Below are 24,599 nucleotides of genomic sequence, written 5' to 3'. Positions count from 1 at the left end.
ACAATCATTCTATATACCGATCCAGGTATTTTTTATCTTCGTTAATGGTGGAAACACCATCAGTTCTTCGGGCACTTACAATATTCCTCTTGTCTATACAGAGACATCAGCTTGACGATCATCAGAAGCGACACTTGGTTGCGTCTTGGTAGGATCAGTACTGTCCGGCAAACCTTTGAATATCTTCACCTTGAACGCCCTCTCGAATCCTTTTTGAAACTGTTGATACTGCATCGTGTAGATGAAGGGATTCGCGCATAAGTTAGCGTACACAAAAATTTTCGTTACGGCGTACCAGATTCCCTGAAAGTCCAAGGGCCCACCGAGGTTGTAGACCAAGTAGTTGAAGGCGATAGGAGCCCAGCAGATGGCGTAGGTAAGAGAAACTGTAAGCATCGTCTTGATGACATTACGAGAGGCCCGTTCGCTTCTCTCCGACCTGCCCCTTTTCGGTGGATGCATGGCTCTATCGCATGTATTTGAATTTGTGGATTTAGAAGACACTGTCGGAGCAGGTTGACCGATTGGCTTCCGCAGTTTGGACAAGATGCGGATATAGCTGAACCCCATCACACCCAGAGGGCCAGCATATGTTATGAAAAAGATGAACACGCCGATTACTCCCTGCATGATCTTGTTGGGCCAACCCGGAATGCAGCCATAGATAGGATGGATGACATGGATGGCGGGCCAGTAGCAGTCGAGGACGAAACCGGAAGACCAGGTCACTACCGAAATCAACTTGATCCGCCGTTTTAGCTTCTTGGCAGAACTGCGGTATTTCGCCGGGTAGATGATGGCACAGTACCGGTCGAGCGTGATGCTGACGAGATTGAGACTCGATGAAATAAAAAGGGCCCAGAGGACGTACTCAGAGGCCCAGATTTGACAGAAGATGAGGTTCGCCAAGCTGGTTGGGTCTAACGTAATCTTCGGCAGGAAACAGATCAGCAAGAATACAAAAGACGTGGTGAAATCGATGATGGATTGATTGATAATGAACGAGTTGATGAGATTCCGAAGAGACTTGTCCTTGAAGAAAACAAAAAGTACGAGTCCATTTCCTAAAACGCCAAGGAAGCCAATAAGGGCTTCAAGAATTACCCAGATCATAGGTTTACCTCCATAACCACCATCCCCATCCCCACCACCTCCTCCTCCTTCATCACTACTGTTATTGTAATCTGTTCCACTGACGTCGTCGAATCCGAAATATGTCGTGCTCTCTGTCAGGTTCATAAAATCAGTCATGTTTAATGATTCAAGCTTGCTTCAAAGTGAGCCCAGCCAGTAATTTTTTGCAGTTTTTATAAGAACAATCAAACCCCAAACGCTGACTTTCCGGCTTTCTTTCTCTTTCAACAAGTATACATGGGAACTACCCGGGAAATGACGGGGTAGAATAAGGTCACGTTCAGTAAACTCCAGCTACACTTCAGCTTCAGATTTTAACAGTCGACTTTAATTTGATTCCTCGCAGGCAAATGACGATAAAACTATCAGAATGTCAGCTTTGGTTCAATCAACCAACGTTCCGTGCGTATTGTCGATCACAGACAGATCAGGCGTCGGCAGATTGAACAACGATGGTCGAATTCAAAATCGAAGTTGAAACAGACTATAATTATTCCCGAATAACCTGCGCAAAAAACAATGAATAAATGGGATTATGACAATACCTTAACAGTTCTATGTTTATACTGTAAAATTCAACCTTGCAGTGTATTACGTTGAGTTCCGGTATGATCGATTAAACCAAACGACTTCGGAGAATGAGAGAAAAAAAAGCTAAGTAATTTCCTGAAAACTTTATGGAGAGGACTTTCCCGAAATGCATTCCTATGACCCGTTCCTTTTGTTGGCAACTGTTTACACGGTACGTCAAGTAAGAAGTTCAACCGCTCATTGACGCGGAGGCGACATTTTACTTCACATAATAATTATGCTGGTTGTGCTTGACTGGTTGCAGATTTAGTCATGCAAATTTGGAAGATAGAGAAGAGGGAGAGAGAGAGAGGGGGGGGGGGTGGGGTGGGGAGGTAGATTAATAGAGAGAGAGAGAGAGAGAGTGAGAGAAATAGAACCTAGCTTTGATAGATAAATAAATTATGAATAGATAGATGGAAAGATAGATAGGTATAGGTAGGTAGATAGATCGATGGATGGATATGGATGGATAGATAGATAGATAAACATATTTTTTTTTATAAATAGGTAGATAAGGAGAAGGTTAACGTTTAAAGTCGTAACTCGAGAATTACTTGATGCTTTGTAACATTGCTGGTATATAGGGTGTTATATTTTTCAGCATGCAAAGTAAGCCAACCGTATAGGGCCTACCATGCTCTTTCTTAGTTCTTAAATCTCATGGTTTTAGACATCAAAAGAAATACAAGTCATGATTGGGCATGTTGGGGGTAATGTTCGTTACAAGGCCAATCTCTAATGTATCCAAACTTAGACATTTTGAATGTTATATAGTTGTTTATCTATGGGAGATGGGCGTATCGTCACCAACACCGCCCCGGGCCGAGGCGAAAAATCTCACGAAATCGCCAAGCATGGTATCACACATAATTATTAAATACACGTAATCTGGTATAATCAACGAAAAATAGATTTAGAGTGTCGTAATGTAAGGTAAGGGAAATAGGGAGACAATGTCACCCAAGCGACCCCGTGGTCATTACTGATCATGGTTTTGTTATCTGGTTATTGTGATTAAATAGGAAATTCCTGATCACTTAGAAATTGATAATTAAAGAACGATATACAGTACATTCATAACAACACAGCTCAGGGTTTCGCTGCATTTCATTTCCGTATATCATCCAAATAAACCTTACAAAAAAAGAGGTGAAAATAAAGAATAACCCATTTGTTATCACGCTAAAATGAGGCCAATATGTTGAAGTCACACCAACGAAACCAATTCCTAACCGACCGATGGTAACATTGGAAATATCCTGCGTGGAAGCTGTGGTCAATCAGGACCTTGTCTTATACAAACAACTACGATCGATCTGATGAACCTCAAGTATATGGAAGTCCATCAATGCCATATTTTTTTCCTTAGGAAACTTGCAAAATGTCCTTTTTTAACAAAAAAAAGCATACTGAATTTTCAACACAACAACAAATTTATGACTGGACATTCAATCGAGAAAATTCGTTGACCATACGTGCCTTTTTGATCATGACGTTGTTGGCTTTCCATAGATCTGGTTGATTGGATCAATCGTATTTCTTTGTAAGACGGGGACCTGGACCTGGAGCCGGTTTCACCGGTATGCAGGTGTGACTTGCATTAATGAAAATAAATCGGAACCATAGTTTTCAGATTTCGATATCCGGTACAGGAAAGGTGAATATCAGGTATCAGGTTCAATGAAAACATGAAAGATTAAATACAAACCATCACCGGATGTAGCCAGGCGGACAGGAGAGGGGTGATGGGGTGACGGCCCCATTATTTGTCAAGCTGTGAAAAAAAAAAGTTAAGGCGAACGAAAAAAAAAGTGGAGGGAAAAAGGGAGAAAGAAGAAAGAAAAAAAAGACGCATGGGCCGTCGAGTATTATGATACCCAATCATCGCGAACATGAGAAAACATGACGTCATCTTTCGTTCACCCTCCAAAACACGTGGCGCCACCACTGGAATTTGTCGTGCAAAGTGCCCAAGCAAAAAAAAAGGTGAAAAGGTCTTCACTCCCGATTGATGGTGATTCATGTCAGGAAAAAATGACTTTTTTTCCCCACTAACCGATAGTTTTTATGCTCCTCACGTCGAGAGGGGCGGGGGATGCACGGACCGGATGTTCCCGAAATATTACTTAGGGTGCGTTTATTCGACACTTTTTTACCCTAGAATCATGATTAGAATCATGATTCAAATCACGATTCTGCAGAATCACGATTGCGTTTAGTCGAAAGTGGAAATAAACGTCTTTCAAATCACAAACATGAAACACGGAAAAAGGGGCGTTTGGAAAGACGTTTCTGTAGAATCACGAACGAAAAGGGTCGTATAAACGATATCGTGATTTGAATCATGATTCTATGACGTCATTGTGTCGTGCTTCTTCCGGGTTCGACTCAAAGGCGCGCGCTGTGTTTCATGCAGGTTAATTTTCGTGTAGCAGATTGCCAGTGTACTAGTACCGGTATATGCCAATTGTCATGTGCATTTAGGAATTATCATTCTGTGTATTGTACCCCGGTGTTGTACTGTAGCGTCATTTGTATATTTCACTCAGGGTGACCAGATTTCACAAAATGAAATACGGGACAATTGACAAACGAAGATCAACAAAGAAGCCCACACAAAGTGTGGGCTTCTGAGAATCCATAGTATAATTATAAGACTTTTGAAAAAAAATATAAAGAATTAGAAGGGAAGGTGAACGAAAGAATGAAGGAGAGAAAGAAAAGAGATGATTGGGAAGGAAGGAAAATAAATAACAGAAAGTTAGAATAAAAGGATGAAAGAAATAATAAGAGTTAAAAAAGGTTTCCGTCATTCTTTGAATATAGAAAGAAAGAAAGGAAGGAAGGGAAGATTAATAAATGTCTCGCAAAATAAAGGAGATAATTAAAGGGGGAAAGGTGAGAAAAAGGAGGAAAGAAAGAATGAAGGAAATAAACATGTTTCCTTCATTCTTTGAAAGAAAGAAACAAAAGAAAGAAAATAAAAATAAGGGAAAAGAATAAGAATGGAAAAATGAAGAAAGGAATAAAGAATGGAAGGGAAGAATGAAGGGGAAGAGAACGAAAAAATAGAAAATAATGGAAGGAGAGAAAGAACGAAAAGAAACAGGAGACGAAGAGAGAAGGAAGCCAAGGTAATTATAAGGAAAGAAAGAATGAAGGAAATAAAAAAGTATATTGGATGAGAAGGAAAGAAAGAAAAATGAACAGAGAGAGAGAGAGAGAGAAAAGAAAATGTCGAGGAAAGAAAGATATAGGAAATAAAGATAGATGGAACAAAAAAGGGCAAGCAGAAAGGATAGGGTATATATAAAATAAAGAAAAGGGAAAAGTTCAAACTTCAAGTAAACAAAAAATCCAATCATCTAATAAAAATCATAACTTTATTTGGTGTTTTTTTAAATGTATTTTTAAAATTTTAAACATAAAATGTTTTAGAAATGAATAAAATTTCAAAGTGAAACATATTGTCAAACTTAAAAATTAGATGAAACATCGCGGCATCGTGCACACCAAGACTCAAAACGAAAGCTGAAACAACTAGATCTATGAAAAGTCAATAACATTTTCCTCCGATTACATCTCCAAATCATTAAACTGAGAATCCATAGTATAATTATAAGAATTTCCCGCCGATTTTGTGATTATTTTGGTGGAAAAACTGTTTATCATGTGAGGTGTTTGCACCATTGAGAATTTGCTTCGATCCTCCATGCCTAGCTAGTAGCCTGCCACACACAGGCAGGAGGCCAGTTCGTTTGCAACGTATTAGCAAGAAATCATCGCAGAACTTGCAAAAGTTTACAGTTATCGATTTAATTGTTGTCCCTGCTTCGTCAGCTGTTGGTTATTTAATGAAAATTCGTCACTTTCAAAATGTATTAACTACATTTTGTTCAATATTCTGAAATACGGGACAATCCCGGGAAATACGGGACGTCTGGTCACCCTGATTTCACTGTTTTCATCAATCATGTCTTCAAGTTCCAAAGGCACAAATTGGACTGACGACGAACTCAGGGCTCTGCTTGTGCTTTGGGCTCAGCCTGAAGCACAAGCATCCCTTACCGGGATTCACGGAAATATAAGACGATCTACGAGTCCCTTTCAGCGGCGCTTGCGAGGGAGGGATTTCAACGGAGATGTGGCACCGCCTGTCGAGACAAAATTAACAGAATTCGTGCCCAGTACTACGGCTACCGAACACCATTTTTGATGAACCGACAAGATTGAATACAAGTTAACAAAAACAATACGAGGTACAATACACGGAATTCTGGAAGTAAAAGATTTATTTTTCGGAAGCCGAGTTGCACTTGCACAAACGATCGCGCGTTAGCTCCGGTGGCAGCAAAAATCTAGCAGCCGACGTGAAGTTAGAAACACGCGCGAAAATGTTGACCTATACTTCCTGGGTCAAACTGCGCACTGTGATGCGCACTGGATCGGCCCGAATTCAGGGTGAAACAGCGTTAGAAAGATGGTCGTATAAACGCTGATTCTGTCGGATCGTGATTCATGTTGCTGTTTTGAATCATGATTCAAATCGTGATTCCAATCATGATTCTGGGTTGAGGTCGCATAAACGCAGCCCTACACGCTTCAACCTTAAACTTAGCAATGTTTTATCCGAGTAAAAAACAAAATAAAATATATTATCCTCATGATCCGGAGCAGAAATGTGTGTGTGTTTTTTTAAATGCATTTGCGAATTTGGGAATACATCCGATCGAGAGTAAAAGCACTTCTTATATCGACTCTGAACATGCTGAATGAGGCGAAAGTCATGAATAAGCATGGTAAAAAGATGAAACAAACGATGTGGATGATGTCGTTACGGCATCAAGACATGTTCGTTTCGAAGTCATGATACATTCGACTGGGTTGTTCTGATCTTTCTAGAATAGAATGAATATGAAATTGAATTACATGTTTCAAGTGGTGAAGGAAGAGAAGGAGAAAATAAAAGACGGATTAGGAGTAAGATGATAAATCTAAACCGTCCTTGGGAGTCTATTCATTTGTGGACTAACTCCATTCGAGGTAAAAAGGAGAGAGAGAGAGAGAAAAAAAAAAATAACATTCGACTTGATCCCTTCCAAAACCTCTCAAAGCATTAACAAAATCAAGAAATCGGGTTAATCGGGTTAGATGTGACCTGGTAGTGCCAGATATGAACACTTTTTTGTCTAGCATGAAACATTAATCTAGCTATTTATAATTACTTTTTTTACAGTGTATATGATTCTGTCAACCTATATCATTATCATAATACAAGTAGTAGTAATAGTAGTAGTAGTAGTAGTAGTAGTAGTAGTAGTAGCAGCAGTAGCAGCAGCAGCAGCAGTATAGCAGTAGCCGTATAAGTAGCCGTGGTCGTGGTCGTAGCCGTAGCAGTAGTAGTAATAGTAGTAGTAGTAGTATAGTAGTAGCAGCAGCAGCAGCAGCAGTAGTAGTAGTAGTAGTGATAATGATAACAATAATTACTATTATTATAATAACAACAATAATAATAATCTTAATAATATCAATTTTGATAACAATAATTTTCAATAATAGTAATAATAATAATAACATAAATAAATAATAACAATAGCAGTGTTGTAGTCAAGGCTCAAACCTCCAAGGCTAAGGCCAAGGCCAAGGCTTTAATACCCAAGGCCAAGGCTTCAATAACCAAGGCTGAGGCCAAGGCATGGAAGCCCAAGGCCAAGGCCAAGGCCTGAAAACCTCAAGGCCAAGGCCAAGGCATTTCAATTGTACAATATATGGAAAAAAGACAACAATGCTTAGGCGGCATACATGACACACAGGACCAAATGTATAAAAGGTGTGAGTGAGCAAAATTTTTTACCCTTGTACATTTAAAACGAAAATAATTTTATGATAGATCATGTAGATTTAGACATGAAATCAAAATAAACATATAGTTACATTTGTACAATTCATTATTGTTCTAGGCGATTCATGTTTTGCAATAATTATTATTACCAAGGTGATCTGATCATGGCATGCCCATTCTCAACATGTCTTTCTCCTCTACCTGGGACAGGGGAGGCAGAATGTATTTTTTTGGGGGGGAGGTCAAAGCCAAAAATGCACTTACAGTATAAGTCAAAATGAGAATTTTGGTGCAGTTCAGCAAAGCTTTTTTAAGTGATTTCTAATTGATAAGACAGATATTTTGATTTAGGCTTTAATTTCCCGCTATAGAAAGCATAGCGAGCAAGTGGTTTTGAAAAAAAAAATCAATTTTGAAGTTGTAAAACTCGATTTTGGGTCAATTTAATGGTGCCAATCACTGTTAAAAGGGCATCCTTGCGAGATGTTGTAATAAGAAATGAAATTTAAATATTTTGAGCTGTTTTTGTAATCATGAAAAAGGTGTGCATCTTACTAAACAAATTAACGCGAGCACAAAACACAAGCAGAAATTTTTAGTGACCAGAAAAGGAAGCTGTTCTGGACTGCATTTAGTGACTCATAAATTGGATACATAACTCACCAATCAAAAAAATGCGAGCGCAAAGCGCGAGCTCAAAAATTTGTAATATTCCGATCTAAAAACTAGACATTCTAAGCATTTTTTTGTGTAAATTGAATGCGAACCTTACTTAACAATAATATATGCAAGCACAATCCAAAATTTGTTGATTTTGAAACCTAAAATTTTGCTCTGAATGCCATGCTTGGCTCATCATGCCATTGATGCCATAGCCCATTTGGAAGTGACGAAATTGAAGTTTGTGTTCAAGTTTACCGAATCTTTTCAGAATATCATTAAGACTTAAAACATTCTTGTTGGTCAAAGAAAATAATAGAAGGAAAACCTAATGGAATAGAAATCAACCTTGTTATCATTCTTCAGAGTAAGCTATTTTTAGAGTATGAAAAAATTGAAAATTGTTGTCAAAATTGCAGTCAGATCTGTCAGAGTTATTCCTGTCATAAAATCACTATAATCAGTGGTGTACCGTGGGTCACGGCATTGGGGGGCACCAGCAAAAACTTGGAAATGCCTAGTGAGCGCGCAAAGCGCTCCCAGTTGCCAGGTATACTGAACTAATAGAGATATTTTTATAAGGACAGTGCCAATAAACGGACATGTATCTCACTAGTCAAATAATGCGAGCGCGAAGCGCGAGCTTAAAATTTTTGATATTCAAACCTAAAAAGGGACATTACAATCAATCTTTTGTAATCATGATACGTACCTGTCTCGTTAAATAATGCGAGCGCGAAGCGCGAACTGAAATTTTTGTAAATATTGACCCCAAACAGGAAGATTTTAAGGACTATATTTTAGGAATCTTTTATCTATTAAGATTATACACATCTCACCATAGTCATCTAATGGGAGTGCCAATAAGCGCTTGCTGATTTTGTTAGAATTACATCTAAACATGCACATAAAGCACTTGTAATCATGATTAACAATTAACATACCCATCTCACTAATCAAATCTTGCGAGCGTGAAGCGCGAGCTGAAAATTTAGGAAATTCAGACCTGAAGAGGGGCATTTTAAGGCTTGTTTGTAGGAATTCAAGAAGGACTTACTTAGTTCACTAACCAAATGATGCGAGCGCGAAGCGCGAGCTGAAAATTTTTGATATTCAGATCAGAAAACAGAAAAAGGAACATTTTAAGGACTCATTCTAGGAATTGATGGAGAGCAGACATCTTTCACCAATCCACTACTGCGAACGTAAGCACGGACAGGAAATGTTTTATATTAAGACCTTAAAATGGGACAATCACTTAAAGTATTCATGAAAAAGAAGCATACTTTTGTACATGTAAAAGAATAACTCGAAGTGCGAGGAAATATATTTGGTAGTTTGGTGTACAGTATATTGACTTGAAAACGGGAGGTTTTAGTATAACAGGATTATATATCTCGGTAAACAGACAATGGGAGCACCAGGAACAATGAAGACATATGCCCTGAGCAAATTATGTTTCATTTATATGAAAAAAATGTTTCTTATGTAATGTAACATAACATAATTATAACATTATAATGAACATTGTCTTCTTTCCCACTACGTTTCTCTTCCTTTCTCCCTCTTTTCCTCCTTTTTTTTAGTCAGCCGATGGGGGGGGGGCACGTGCCCCCATGCCCCCCTGTAGTTACGCCACTGACTATAATCCTAATCGTAATTATTATCATTATTATTGATATTGTCATTATCCTTATTAGTCATGATTACGTCATATTACCAATAAATAATATCAATTTTCATCACTTCTCTTTGTTACATAATTATGTGATGATAATTGCAATTGATGGCACTGCTAAGTACACATACTGCTTCTGCTGCTGCTGACTGGTAGTATTTAGTGTCATTAGATGTACATGTACAGAACAATTGAAACATTTATAATTACTTGTATAAAACAAATGAAAGTACAAAATACAAAATGCCTTGAAAAAGCCTTGAAAATGCCTTGAAAATGCCTTGAAATTTCAAGGCTCAAAATCCTCAAGGCCAAGGCCAAGGCCCTCTCAAGGCCAAGGCCTGAATGTTCAAGGCCAAGGCTTTGAAAAAATAGGCCTTAAGGCGCCTTAAGGCCAAGGCCGAGCATCAAGGCACTACAACACTGAACAATAGTAGTAGCACTACTACTACTACTACTACTACTACTACTACTACTACTACTACTACTACTACTACTACTGCTACTACTACTACCATGACTACTACTACTACTACTACTACTATTACTTCTACTACTGCTACCACTACTATACTGCTACCACTACTACTAATACTACTACTACTACCTACTACTACTACTACTACTACTATACTACTAAAAATGAAAATAATAAAAACAATAATGAAGTGGCATTGATTTGAGGGGAGAATGAAAATACTCTCATTTATTTCTTTCAATACAGTATATACAAGTATACATACATATATACTACATTCAAACAGTAACTCAAGAAAAATATGTCTCAAATAAGGCTTGAAAAGGGAAATCAAGACAAGAATCAAACAAAAGAATATAGGAAAATGATTCACCAAGGCAGAGCACCGAAATGTGTCGCCGCAACAGCAACAATAGGATTAATGCTAACAATGATAACAATAATATTCGTCATCAGATTGAGATTGTCGAAAGTTGGTGGACCGGGACATCATCGGAATCTCTTGACGCTGGACAACGACTCTTTCGCAATTGTTCGTCCGGTGCAAATCTTCCGATGATCTGCACTGTCGTCCCAGTCCACCAACTTTCGAAAAATGCCTCTCAGCTCTCCATTATGATTTTATTTGCATTTTCAAAGGAATCGATGCGTTGTAGAGAGTGTCTCCGTAGTAAATGCGAAACATTATCCATGTACTCATCGGGGAGCTTACACGCGCATGTTTAAATGGATGGTCCAGGCTAGAAACATTTATATCTCGATAAATAGAGTAAAATTCATACAGCAAAATGCTGAAAATTTGAACAAATTCGGATAACAAAGTTATTGAATTTTAAAGATTTGCATCATTCCGGTGAAACAGTTCTAGGCATGTCTTTATGAATATTCATTAGGTGGGCTGATGATGTCATGTCTCCACTTGCAAGGGCGCCGGAAGCGTGGGGGGGGGGGCACTTGCCCCCCCCCCAAAAAAAAAAGTAGAAAAATGATAGATTATTTAAGGACAAAAGTAAACTATGAAGCCACTTTTCTGCCTAAAAATTGTCATTTCCATTGTCAAAAATGAAACAATTTCGCCTCTGACGGGGCAATTACATATCATAGTAAGCCTCACGTCTTTTGACGAACATGTCCCTCTTTGAAACATACCTTTGATAAGCCCCTTTTCCATCTTATTACAGTGTGATATCGTTTAACCTTTTAATGAATACATTTCAGACTAAAACCGAATGGCAAATTGAAAGTTAATCAATGCATGCTGGCTTTGTCGGCTAACATACGCGCGGTCGCCCAGAAACGCTCAGATCGGACCCGAAATCACTAACGCGCGTGAACGCTAGTTTATACTCGAGCCACATAGGGAATCTATGTCATAGCTGTCAAGCCCAGAAACCATAACATCTTGAGGTCGTCATTACTCTAGGACCTACTCTACTCTCACTGTACTCTCAATCTTCCAATTTCTCGCCTATCAATTTTACTTCTTCTGAAGTAAAATCTATTGGCGAGAAATTGGAAGATTGAGAGTAGGTCCTAGAGTAATATTTCTTGAAAATTTGTGTAGTTCTGAAAATGACTGTAAAACAGAAAAGGTAAAAGAGGCTTGAGTAGTTGGATAAATGAGACTATGCTAGCTCTTCAACCTTTTCTGCTTTATTGTCTTTTTCAGGACTACTTAACAAAAATTACTCCTATATCGACTGTCCACTTCCCTATCACTTTCACTTCTTCCTCTCTTCACTTTTTCGAAAACTCCACATGGTGTACCGTCAACCACATCCGCTAATAGAATGTAATTGTTTTCTTCTAAATAATGTTACATAATGTACATTATGAATTGCGGTAGTTTGTTAATCAGTTCACGATTATTTACAAATGAATATTTCCTGGAATTTGATATTCATCATTTCCTAGTTATGGTCTCATTTCCCCCAGAAAAATATGTAAAGAAAAAAGAAGATTTTGAAGGAGTCATCCAAAAGTGCTTCCCAGACATACAAAATATGCAAAAGGAAACACATAAATCGAGTTATGTTTATAACTTTAATGATTTTTAGAAAAGTTTTTAAATCGTTAGACAATTAAGCTTGTCATATTTCTTTTTCCTCCAGTTACAAAATATGAAACGTATTTGCCCATGCATGGATAATCAGGGACTATCTCCAATGCTGATGTCAGAAATGAATTGCATAGAATGGGGATTTAAGTGCTTATCGACATCTATCACGTCGGAACAGTATGACACTTTGAATTTGAAAAGACATTCATTAAAATTTCTTTTGTTTCTGTTGTTACACTTCTTCTGTTTAATACACTTCTTGTTCTGAAAGGAATTATTTGAAACTTATGATGATTGTGCTCTCTCGCGTCGTCCGTGTATGTAAATGTACATAAATATATGATTCTGAAAGGATATTGCATGAAAAATGTAATTTTTATCTAGCGTAATACGTAATTTAATTGATCAGACATGAAAACCACATTCCGAAGCGATCGTTTTTGCGCGTAGATTTCATAGGTTCTCATAAATTACGAGGATAGTCTTTCGTAGTGAATTCTATGTTTAATTCTCAAGAGATATATTTTTTGAATGCTCTTAGAAACGCAACTTTTATACTCCATTTTTACACAAAGTCCTTACCGTGGGGGGTCCCACAAAAATATTGTGCCCCCTTCGGGAATTTGCCCCCCCCAAAAAAAAAAAAAAAAAAAAAAACTGAAAGTGTTCCGGTGCGCCTGTCCGCTTGTTCTTTTGTATTTTATTATATGAAATTAGGTTTATTCAAAACTTTTCTACCAAGACTAATACAATGGGATTGACAACTGATTAAGAAAATTAGTTATTGATTGACGTAACTTATTTCATCATAATGGAGACACATCATTTTCACATGAATGAAAAATGAAACATTTATGATTGCATGTAATAACATAAGAAAAGCCCACCTATTGAATATTCATGAGGATGTGCATATAACTGTTTTCGCAAAATATTGATAAACTTTAAAATTCAATAACTTCGTTTTTTGTTAATTTTGATGAAACTTTTAGCCTTTTGTTCTGTGAATTTTACTCTATTTATCTAGATATAAATATTTTCAGGCCGGACCATCCCTTTAAACGACGCTGCAGACTCTATATTCATAGCTTATAGATTGGGAATTATTACACATTAATCATGTTACTATTGCACCTAAAATGTATATAAGTAAAGTAAATCATTATAAACTCCCAGGCCCAGTCTAAGGTCCACATTATTCTGGGTGATTTTGATCAACACTTTCTATTTTATTTCTTCGACCATTCTCATGCTGCTGGTAACAGTGTTCCGGGAAACACGTCTCTCTTAAGAGTCAATAATACTTCCTTTTCTATTTTATCAAATAAATACATTGAATATTGAAAGTATTATCATGATAATAGACACCGCACGAAAACACATACACAAAAATAAAACATCCTCTGGACACCTCATTAAAAATAAATCAACGGTTTTTCGATCAATGATCATCAGACTTTATCATTTCATTTTCGTTTGTCGTTTCCTCCAAATTTCAGCATAATAAGATACATAATTCATGTTCAAGAGAATTAAATGGCGCATAAAATTTTACGTTTTCAAATATTCGTGTATATAAAATATTTCTCCTGGTGCTTCGATCTTTCATTATTTGATTCAGCCTGATGCAAGCATCAATAAGTGACTCGCAATCGTGCCCCCCCCCGGCCGTAACCCAAGGTACGCCACTATATGCGCCTTGGTAAACCCTGCAGCATATAAAATGAAATGAATAAACTTATACATTCATGATTATAGATGCATAAATTATTAAACTAATGATAGATGAGTGAGTGAGTGAGTGAATGAATCAATATATACGTAAATGAATAGTTGAAGAAATGAATAAACGAATAATCAATGAACAAGAAAATACATCAATCAAACCTCTATAACCCTTAGCCATGTATAAATAGTTTAGTTGCAAAAGGGGTTAGGTCCACTTTGGACCATTCCAAGAAAAAACACGTTTTTTATTCTCCCTTATTGCAATATTCTTATGAGAAACTAAATTGTCATGATGTACTACCCTATCATGAGAACATAAAATTGGGTATAAAATAAATCTACCTGTCTTCAATTTTTTTTTCTCTCTATATATTTTTTAAAAATTATCATTGTGGACCTAACCTCTTTTGCAAGCAAACTGAAATGAATTCAATCTCTTTTGATTAGAAAGTGATTTTTCTTTGCCACTTTCATTCACGTTTTCATTTGAATTTCAAATTTTCTTTGGTATCATCAGAGTGACTAAAAACTTAGAGGTTTAGAGACAGAAAACAATAAAATTTATGAAAAATGGACCTAACCCTTTTTGACAAATGAGTTCTTCAGAAGAGTTTTGTTGCAAAAGGGGTTGGGTCCACTCCAAGAAAATATTTCTTTTAACCCTAAATCTCCCGGAGTATTTTGACTCTTGTCATTCCCGGGGGGGGGGGGGGCATCATGGCCCCCCTTGAGATCTCAGCCGCGGATTTGCGCTATCACAATGAAAATTTGGATGATAGTAGAGAATGACGTACTCTACGCAGTCGCATTGGTAAATTTCACTAAATTCATATATTTTTATTTTATATGAATAAAATATGCTAATTTATTCATGAAATCATACTTTTTGCTCTGATTCACTAAATAGAGCTCCTAGAATGCTATTTTTGGTGAAAATATTCTTTATAGCAATCCTAACAATTGTGAATAAAAAATTCTGGTATCAAGAACGATTTCTTATGTATTTTAGTGTTTTTTAATTTCTTATATATTTCTTTGTTTTTTCACTTTTTGTTAATGGAAATCGTTCCGGACTTAATTCTGATCATAAACAAGACAAAATTAATTAAGTTTAATTAATTAGAAATAATGATGCATTTATGAATTTTGGCTTAATACACAATTTGCATTGGATTTGTATACATGAAATCACGCTTATGATCAATTCTGGGTCTGACATGCACTTATACATTATAATGTTGAGTAATGTCGTAACCGTGTACACGGACGTCACAAATTTGGTCTCAAAATTGTGCGAGACTTGAAAGTAAAAAGTCAGTGAGCGGCGAGGTCAAAAAATTTTATGCCGCAGATATATCGCGAAAATTGTCGAGGGGGGGGGGCATTATGGCCCCCCCGGGAGTATTAGGGTTAAATTCTCCCATATTGCAATATTCTTATACGAAACTGAATTTTTGATACCCTACCATGAGAACATGAAATTGGGTATAAAAGAAATCTACCTGTCTTCATATTTTTACAGATATTCTTTTCCCAAAAAATTCTGTGTGGACCTAACCCCTTTTGCAAATAAACTGAAATGGACCTGACCCCTTTTGAAAAAAAGTGATATTTCTTTGCCATTTTAGTTCACTTTTTAATAGGAATTTCAACTTTACTTTGGTATCATCTTATAAAGCTACTAAAAATCTATTCATTGAGACATAAAAAAAAAATCAAATTTGATGAAAAATGGACCTAACCCCTTTTGCAAGTGAGCTCTTCAAATACAGCCTAGTACCCCCCATTCACAAGAAACGTTAAAGGTATTATTTAACTTTGTGAGCAGCCGATTTAAAAAGTTCTCAAACCAATATGAAACATGTGTACAAGTGCATGTATTTGAACTAATAAACCCTGAAAACAACCATTATTGAGAATGAAAAGCTAAAACTACAAGGCAAACCCCGATTTTGTACATAGGCGTCTTATAGACACCTAAATAGTACACATAAGTGTATAGGATGAAATTAAGATGGTGTTTCCGGTCACTTTATATTTCAATTTTTGAAGCACTAAATAATGTTTTTCGAACACAATTTTTTCTGGGCTTAATTTTTATAACATATCACAGACACAGGTGAAAAGTGTGACCTTCTAGCTCAGATTTTTTAAAAGTCAAACCAATGTTAACCAATCACTTTAAACCATGGCAATATCATTTACATTCTTTAAAATGATTTTCTAAGTGGTAATAGTATAACAAAAAATATCTTGGAGATAATGATTACCTTTTTTCATGGTAAGAAAAAGGCCCTTGTACAAAAACCCCATTACTTATTTAAATTAATCCACAGCCATTGAGGACACATTCGTTGGCTTCTATCATTGAACTTGTATAAACATAAATATAATTATGTTTTGTGCACGTTGCTTTTTCCCATTCTTGCTGTAACATTATTATAATGTGCTCTATAGAAAATGGAACCACTCTAAAAATGCAAAATTTAAGGAATTAAAAAAATACTTTAAAAGCAACCAGAACACTTAAAAACGGCAGAATAGAACAAACTGAGCTTATTTCTACACAATTCTTCCTTTATCATGTTTATTTACAACAGACGTTTATATTTTGAATGCAGCGATTTCAAAGTACGTTATTTTGTACACTGTATTTATACATGGAAGGCTTGTATGAAGAACATTAACACAGCAGAAATAGAACGAGCTGGTTATAATCTATATACCACGAACAAACGCTTTTATCGGAACTTTGAATGCAGCGAGTTCAAAGTAATTGCCCCTATATTATACTGTATTAGTTCTGCTCGCAGTTCCACTTCATTATGCGCGAAAATTCAAATCTTCCAAGATTCCCATGGATTAAGGCCCCTTTTGAATGGATTACTACTGTCAAAATAAACGACAATAATGGACACTTTGAATATCAAATTTATATCAAACATCGTGACATGCCTGAAGGCGTGACATGTGAGGTAAATCTCGACTGTATATAGTCTTATATCTTCAATAGTTATATTTTTATAGACTGGGCGGCGGCACAGGAAGAGGGGGGGGGGGGCGATAATCCTTATTTTTAGATGATTGTCATTCAAATTACGGCAGTAATGGGCATTTTAGATTTATATTGAACGTCGTGCGTTGTGTGATTTAAATCATGACCATTTTAGATATATTATGGTTTAGTTGATAGGGATGGGATCTGGCACTACGGGGGAGGGGGTGATATGGGCAAGCGCCCCTATTTTATTCAAAAAATGAAAACGTGGTGAAAAAGAAGAGCTAGACGAAGACAAATGAAGAAGAAAGGAAGATGAAGATTGTTGCCCTTGGCCGTTTAGATCGTCTTACGATTAAAATGTCCCAATTTTTGCTTTTCTTCGCATTACCCCCCCCCCAATTAAGATGACCGACGCCATCCGTGATTTTTTTTTTATAGATTACTAGGCCTGTATTATAACTGACCACTATGCGGTATGATACGTGGATTAGATCATGGATTTTCCAAGATTATATCAAGATGTAAGACGGGATTGGTATTTCCTCAAAATGATTTTATTCCGAACCAATATTTCCAGAGTAGAATGGATGAATCTGTCAATCATTTTCCATAAGGACTCCTCGGATTCTCATCAATCAAACTACGGTAGTATTGCATTTTGCTAAAAAAGGAGATGTGATGAAATGATATAATAAACAAAAACAATCACAAAAAAAATTAAAGGACAAGTCCACCTCAGGAAAATGTTGATTTGAATCAATAGAGAAAAATCAGACAAGCACAATGCTGAAAATTTCATCAAAATTGGATTTAAAATAAGAAAGTTATGACATTTCAAAGTTTCGCTTATTTTCAACAAAATAGTTATATGAACGAGCCAGTTACATCCAAATGAGAGAGTCGATGATGTCACTCACTCACTATTTCTTTTGTTTTTTATTGTTTGAATTATACAATATTTCCATTTTTACGAATTTGACGATTAGGACCTCCTTGCCTGAAGCACAAAATGTTAAAATAATGGAATTCCACGTGTTCAGGGAGGAATGAAACTTCATTTCACATGACAATGACGAGAAAATGAAAATATTTCATATAATAAAATACAAAAGAAATAGTGAGTGAGTGATGTCATCAACTCTCTCATTTGGATGTAACTGGCTCGTTCAAACTTTAAAATGCCATAACTTTCTTATTTTACATCCGATTTTGATGAAATTTTCAGTGTTATGCTTGTTGAATTTTTCTCTTTTTATTCAAATCAGGTTTTTGTTGGGCTGGACTTGTCCTTTAATGGCGCGGGGGGGGGGGGCATCCGCCCCACTACTTAATGGTATACCCGCGCTTCAACATCAATGCATGCTGATGTAAAGTTGCAAAAGTAAGAGCGTGACCAGAGTTAGATATTAATATAACCATCTGCGACACTTGAGGGATTTCAAAGAACCGTTTTTACCAAGGATTTCATTTTATAGCCTTATTTACATTCCACTCGACCGAAAAGTGGCTTTTACTAACGTTGATGTTCAACTGAAAAATGAAAACTAGAATTTTATTTATATCTTTAATGGACTTAAATGGAAATATAGAATACCAATGATTCTTTCATGATTACCAAGACAGAAAATCTGTGTTTTGTGCTCCAAGAATTTTGGAATCATAATTGGAATCCCTTTATGTTTACACCAGAGAAGTTTTGAAACGACACTAGTTTGGAATCAAACCGATGCTGTTTTAATATTAATTGGTGTTGTGTAGACACCTATCTGGTGTTATGTCAAAACCAAACTGGTGTTAGTAAATTCAGAGGCTTTTTTTATAGGAGGAAATTATAATTTGTTAACAAATTTTAGGCATTACTCCTATTTTTTTAAGATCAGTACCAACATCTGAAGCAAACAATAATCTTCCTCATATGTGACAAGTTGGGAGGGGAGGTGGAGGAAGATATATGCAAGGGCAGGGGGTGGAGCTGAAATGCTTTAGACGACAATGAAGCAAAAGCTATACAAAAGGAAAATGTAACATGTGACAAGCAGATTGATTTTAATTGATTCAGCAAATACTGTTCGTTTGTTTAGAACCAGAATTACTACAGTACTAGTATCTTAACTTTCTTCGATCGTGCTGATAGGGAAAGAACAATCTAATGACAGGGAAAACAATCATCGCTCATTTATGCGATATCAGTTCAGTAAGTTCTCAGAAAGAAACTCTAAAAAATGCTAACACACGCCAAATGGAAAAGCATTGAAATATTTACCGAGTGACATGCAGTCCTCGTTGGAATTGACGATAATTATGTTTGTCCGATCGTTTTAGGAGTGATTACCATTCTTGTAGTAAAACGAATTCAACAAAAGACACCATTTTGTACCCCATTTTGATAAAATCCCGGATCAATCCCATTGCAAATTATTCGCGTTGCTGCTAATTGAAACCTTTATTATGGCTGCACAGTAAAGGGTCAATAATTTTGATTTTTTTTTCAATGGGGGGGGGGGGTGCACTTGAAATTTAGCAGTTTATTGAACAAAGGCAGGTCACTGACTTACTAAGTAATTCCCGTGCTCTGTGTCTGACTGATAAAATTTTAATGCTACACAGCAAAAACTGTGTGTTAACCGGTGTACATAGAGGACCATACCAGTTATTTTACACCGGTGTTGAATTGGTGGTGTTAGTTTTACACCTATATGTGTTATTACAACACCTTTGGTTGTTACATTTACACTCTTTGGTGTTATGTTCAATCTTTAGGGTGTAATTTTAACACCTCAGGGTGTGGTCCTCTATTAACACCAATTGGTGTCAGCTTTAACACCACAGTTTTTACAGTGTACCTGCATATCACACTTCACATATACTTGAGTGACCAATAATTATGAGCATTAACTGTATTTAGTGCTTTCATACGTTAGTTAATTGGAATCCTCTCTCTCCCTTGATTGCAAGATTTTTTTAAAGACTCATATGAATACTTGGAATCATTGGAAACATATGTTATATAAACACAACACACGCTCCTTTTCATGAATTCGTTTGCCAAGACACAAGTCGTGTTCTTATTAACATAATATTCGTTTTAAAGGTCCGAAAAAGTGGAATAATTTATCTAAAGACATCAGGAATGCACCATCCTTGAATTACTTTAAGACAAAACTTAAGAAAAAAAAACAACAACTTACATCCAGTATATAAACTGAGTAATTTGCTTACATGTAGTTCAGTTGTGGGTTGATTGGTTTGACGATTCATTCACTGTTTCATTTGTATAATGTATATAATGTTGCCCTGTTTTGAATTCGTTTTTGTTTTTTCCCTTGTTATGAAATGAACTTTGTACGGATAAGATTTACCATGAATTGTCTCGATGTCACGGTGCACTCGTCACAAGATCTGCATATACTGAGTTGCTACCTCCAAAATATTGTAATTTTTTGCAAATAAATTGTAATACAGACACAATGAAAATTATCGCATGTTGCACGCATTGAGCGCAATACCTGAATACGTGCAACATGCGATGATTGAGATCGAGAAAATTGTATGTGTTCGCGGGTGGGTGTGGGTGAGTGGGTGAAATAAGCGAACTGAATCTCACGCATGTTTTGTATATATCCTACTTTTAAATCGGAAAAATTTGGGTCGAATTTTAAGTAATATTGCAATGAAAAGATATTAGGCTTTAACAGATTTGGCCCTCGCAATACCTCTGCGTCTTTGTAATGTTTATTGAGTAGGGAGGAGCAGTGCATTCGCGTACAGATGGGGGGGGGGGGGGCGGTAGGGTGGAATGGCCCCCAAAAGTTTCAAAACCAAGAATAAAGGAGAAAAAAGTAATTTGTTTCTAAGCAGTCATTTTTCTGTGCTCGCTCGCATCTTTTTAAAATTCTTATTCCATATCCGCCATATCTGACCCCCTATTTTGTTTCGCTCATTACGGCCTTACTGAAAGGCACGTAATACTGAATGAACATGATGAAGGGTGTCCAAGGGAAAGCCTGGCCTGGCCAACTGATAATTCAGGGGCAGATCCAGGATTTTCCAAAAGAGGGGGCACATTTTTCGGAAGAAAAATTTGACAAGCAAAAAAAAAGAAGAAAAGGTTTTAAACCAAAAATTAAGGATGTTTCGTACCCGAAACAATTTGACAAGAAAAAAAGTTCCTCACTTTCAAAAGAGGGGACACACTCTGTTTAAATGGCATTTTTACATTACAAATTTTGCTTCTCAAGGGGGAGGGGCACTGGCCTGCTGTGCCCCCCCCACCCTGGATCCGCCAGTGTGATAATTGTAAATATAACTACGAAAAGTGCCGTTCCACTTGCTCGAGGCATGATTCATCAGTATTGATTACAAGTCATCTTCCTTGCATAGAATGTAGACAATAAAACATGCTAGAAAAAATGCGTCTGTTGAATGGAAGACGATCCAAAGAGCACTAATCAAACAATTTTCCATTCTCATGAAAGCTTTATTTTAAGAGATATGGTGCGTGTTTGTTTCGTTACCCAGTGAGGAGGCAGATATATCCTAGCCTCTTTTCATACACAATATTGAATAAAAACTTATTGATAAAAAAATCTACGAAGAACTTGAAAGAAGAAGGGACTTCTTTCTTTATTTTTCTTATTAAAAGCACATGCTTCCAATGTCAGATAATCCTTTTATAATGAATCTCGGTGGGGGGGGGGGGGGCTGATAAAATATGAATATCTGATAATCAATCGAGTGGTTGGCTTTGTTCACTCGTCAAAACCGAAGCCATCCGGTCCATAGACATTTGCAAAATTGTAGCCATTATCATGATTATGTAACGCCAAGGGAAGATGACATATTCCTTTGACAACAACATTTCATTTTTGTCAGATCCAAGGTTCCCCCCATCACCTTTAAAATATACGCTCTTTGAAAAATCCTTTTAGCGGGCTTCGTGATGATTTCTTATGATTAAGCTTTTATTCTTGATTTCACGTCCTTAAGAGTTCAATTTATCCAGTATATTTTTTCGTTTATGTATATAAATCCAACCCTGCAAAATATCTTTATTCAATCTCGAGGTTAAATAGAGATGTATTCTGATATCTCCGGGGTTATTTACCCACGTCTTATTTCTCAGCTTTTTATTAATTTGATTATTCACCTATGAAAACAAATATAGCTCTTAATGGACAGTTAGACTTCCATCTTCTTTTGAAGAACCTTACGAAAGTACACTGATGGATTTTTTTCACATCAACAACAGGAAATCTCTTGAAAGAAATATTCTTTTGGTTAATTCTTTTCAGGTGAGGTCAAATCGGCCTAAAGGTTGCAGGTTTTGGTCGTAATGAAAGGAAGAATAGCATATTTTTATCACTTAACTCACGGCCAAACTTGTAATAGGCTATCTTGTTTTCATTAAAAAAATAACAAAGGATGTCAAACCCCCAAAGATTTAGTTAACATCAATTAAAACCTGTGTAAATCTTTGGCAAGGGTTCACTATTGGTTTGTCATTTTGATATTTCAATAATTAGAAAAGTATAGTGACCGTTATAATTATGATGACGATAATGATAAATATGTGTCGTGATTATGACGATGAATTTTATTAAATATATAAGATCTAATGATTTTTCAATATATTATCAAATTGTGTAAAATAAAACGTTTCTTTGATTGTATATTTTTCTTTATCTTATTACATATTCGACTTTAATGCACACACAAACGATCGGTACTTGTTGTTATAGTACTTCAATTTTGAAGGATAATCTTAATAAAATGTTATATTTTGAGTCAAACCAGGGACGTGAGAGGGTTTTATCCCTAACTAGCAAAATGATTAAACCAACATTTTAATCAACGAAACCAAACATCGATTAAACCAACATTTTAATCAACGAAACCAAACATCGATGCAAAAGTTCATTGATAAATAACTTACGCCAATATTTCATATTGTATCTTCAGTATATTCATTTTAATTATTTCATCATGCGTATCCAGGATTTTGCACTCCGGGGGCCCCGGATCTAATTTTGGCACACAATTACCGTGTTTACACTTGATCGGCTTTAGGTTCAGAACCGAGAGCCGATGCAAAAGCCGATTGAGTGTAAACACGGTATATAACTGAACTTTTCGGTAAATGGCACTCCCCCGCCAGGCAATCATATATAGGTGCTTTAAATGCATGTTGAATTATCTTATTCCATCACGTTAAAAAGGCAATCCGCGAAGACTTTTTATTAATGTGTTCATGAAAAAAATATCCATGAGTATGTTGTAATACCACTTTTTGAAAAGAGTAAATGCGACCAGAAAGCAATTTAAACACTTTGGGGTTTCAATTTAGTTTAACTTCTCATAAGAGTGGTAGGTCCTACTAAAATTATGTGTGCAGGAGCTGTAATTTCTTTACCAGGCGCGGATCCAACATTCGCCTATATGGGGGGGGGGGGGGTATTTTCATCTATTTCCCGATCAGACATTCTAGCACTTTTTGCAACCGTGAACAAGATGGGTATACGTATTTCATGTATGTCTAAACAATAGATGGGAGCGAGAAACGCGAGCTGAAAAATGTTGATATTCTGACCTCGAAATTGAAGAATCTGTAAGCACTTTTAGTAATCAATAATGCGAGCGGTCAAACATCAAATTGGCGCCCCAAAGGTCGAATATGCATTGGCAACTAGGTTGAACATCAGTTCGGCGCCCCTAAGACGAACATCAATTTGGGACTCCTTAAGTCGAACACCAATTCAGCGCCCCGTAAAACATCAATTCGGCTCCCTCTATAGGTCGGAAATCAAGTCAGCGCCCCCTAGGTCGGAAATCAATTCGGCGCCCCGTAGGTCGGACATCAATTTGGCGCACCTAGGTTGAACATCAATTTTTCGGCCCCTTCCCCCTTCTTTTTTTCCTTCTCTCTTTTTGTCCCCCTGTTTCCTTCCTTTTCTTCTTCTTTCCCTCCTTTTTTTCTTCCCTTTTCTTTCCCACTCTTTTCTTCCCCTATTTCACTTACCTGGGGACCCGGAACCCTAGCGCCCCCGAATAAGCGCATGCATCCAGTAGAGACAATGCTACTACAGGGGGTGTCCGCCTTTTTTCAAGTAGTGATTAAAAAAAAGCCTAGAAACCAGGAGGAAGAAGAGGGAAGATCGACGGACGAAGGGACAAAAGGCGAGTGTTTCCGCTAAGGCTATATTGGTTGGGTATTAACTTCATACTACTCCAGTAATGAAATAGAGAGAGAGGTCGTGTATACCCCGCGCGCCCCCATCAAAATACCCTGCAGGTATCCCTAATGCCATCTAGTGTTGCATGGAATGAAATGGACATCACAGCGAGGGAATGAGGTCTATTGCGGGGTCTATTGGACTGTTGATACAATTAAAATCACATCTGTATATGTTTTCTGACCCAATTCAATTTCTGTTCTTTCTTATTGAATTA

At 36.7% G+C, this 24,599-nt stretch overlaps 1 protein-coding gene across 1 annotated transcript; it reads right to left on the bottom strand.

The window, feature by feature from the left end:
* Positions 1-93: 93 nt before the first annotated feature.
* Positions 94-1,251, bottom strand: LOC121415404 (galanin receptor 2b-like). The gene has a single exon (XM_041608603.1). It carries the CDS (start codon positions 1,249-1,251, stop codon positions 94-96), a length of 1,158 nt encoding a protein of 385 aa, XP_041464537.1.
* Between the last annotated feature and the right edge of the window lie 23,348 nt (positions 1,252-24,599).

The sequence above is a fragment of the Lytechinus variegatus genome, chromosome 5 (genome assembly GCF_018143015.1).
Source record: "Lytechinus variegatus isolate NC3 chromosome 5, Lvar_3.0, whole genome shotgun sequence".
NCBI classification, from domain to species: Eukaryota; Metazoa; Echinodermata; class Echinoidea; order Temnopleuroida; family Toxopneustidae; genus Lytechinus; species Lytechinus variegatus.
The sequence above is the reverse complement of the archived record's forward strand: the minus strand, read 5'-3'. Positions and strand labels throughout refer to the sequence as shown.

Coding starts and splice junctions, on each gene's coding strand:
- LOC121415404 (XM_041608603.1), bottom strand. CDS start 1,251: ATGACTGATTTTATGAACCTGACAGAGAGCACGACATATTTCGGATTC.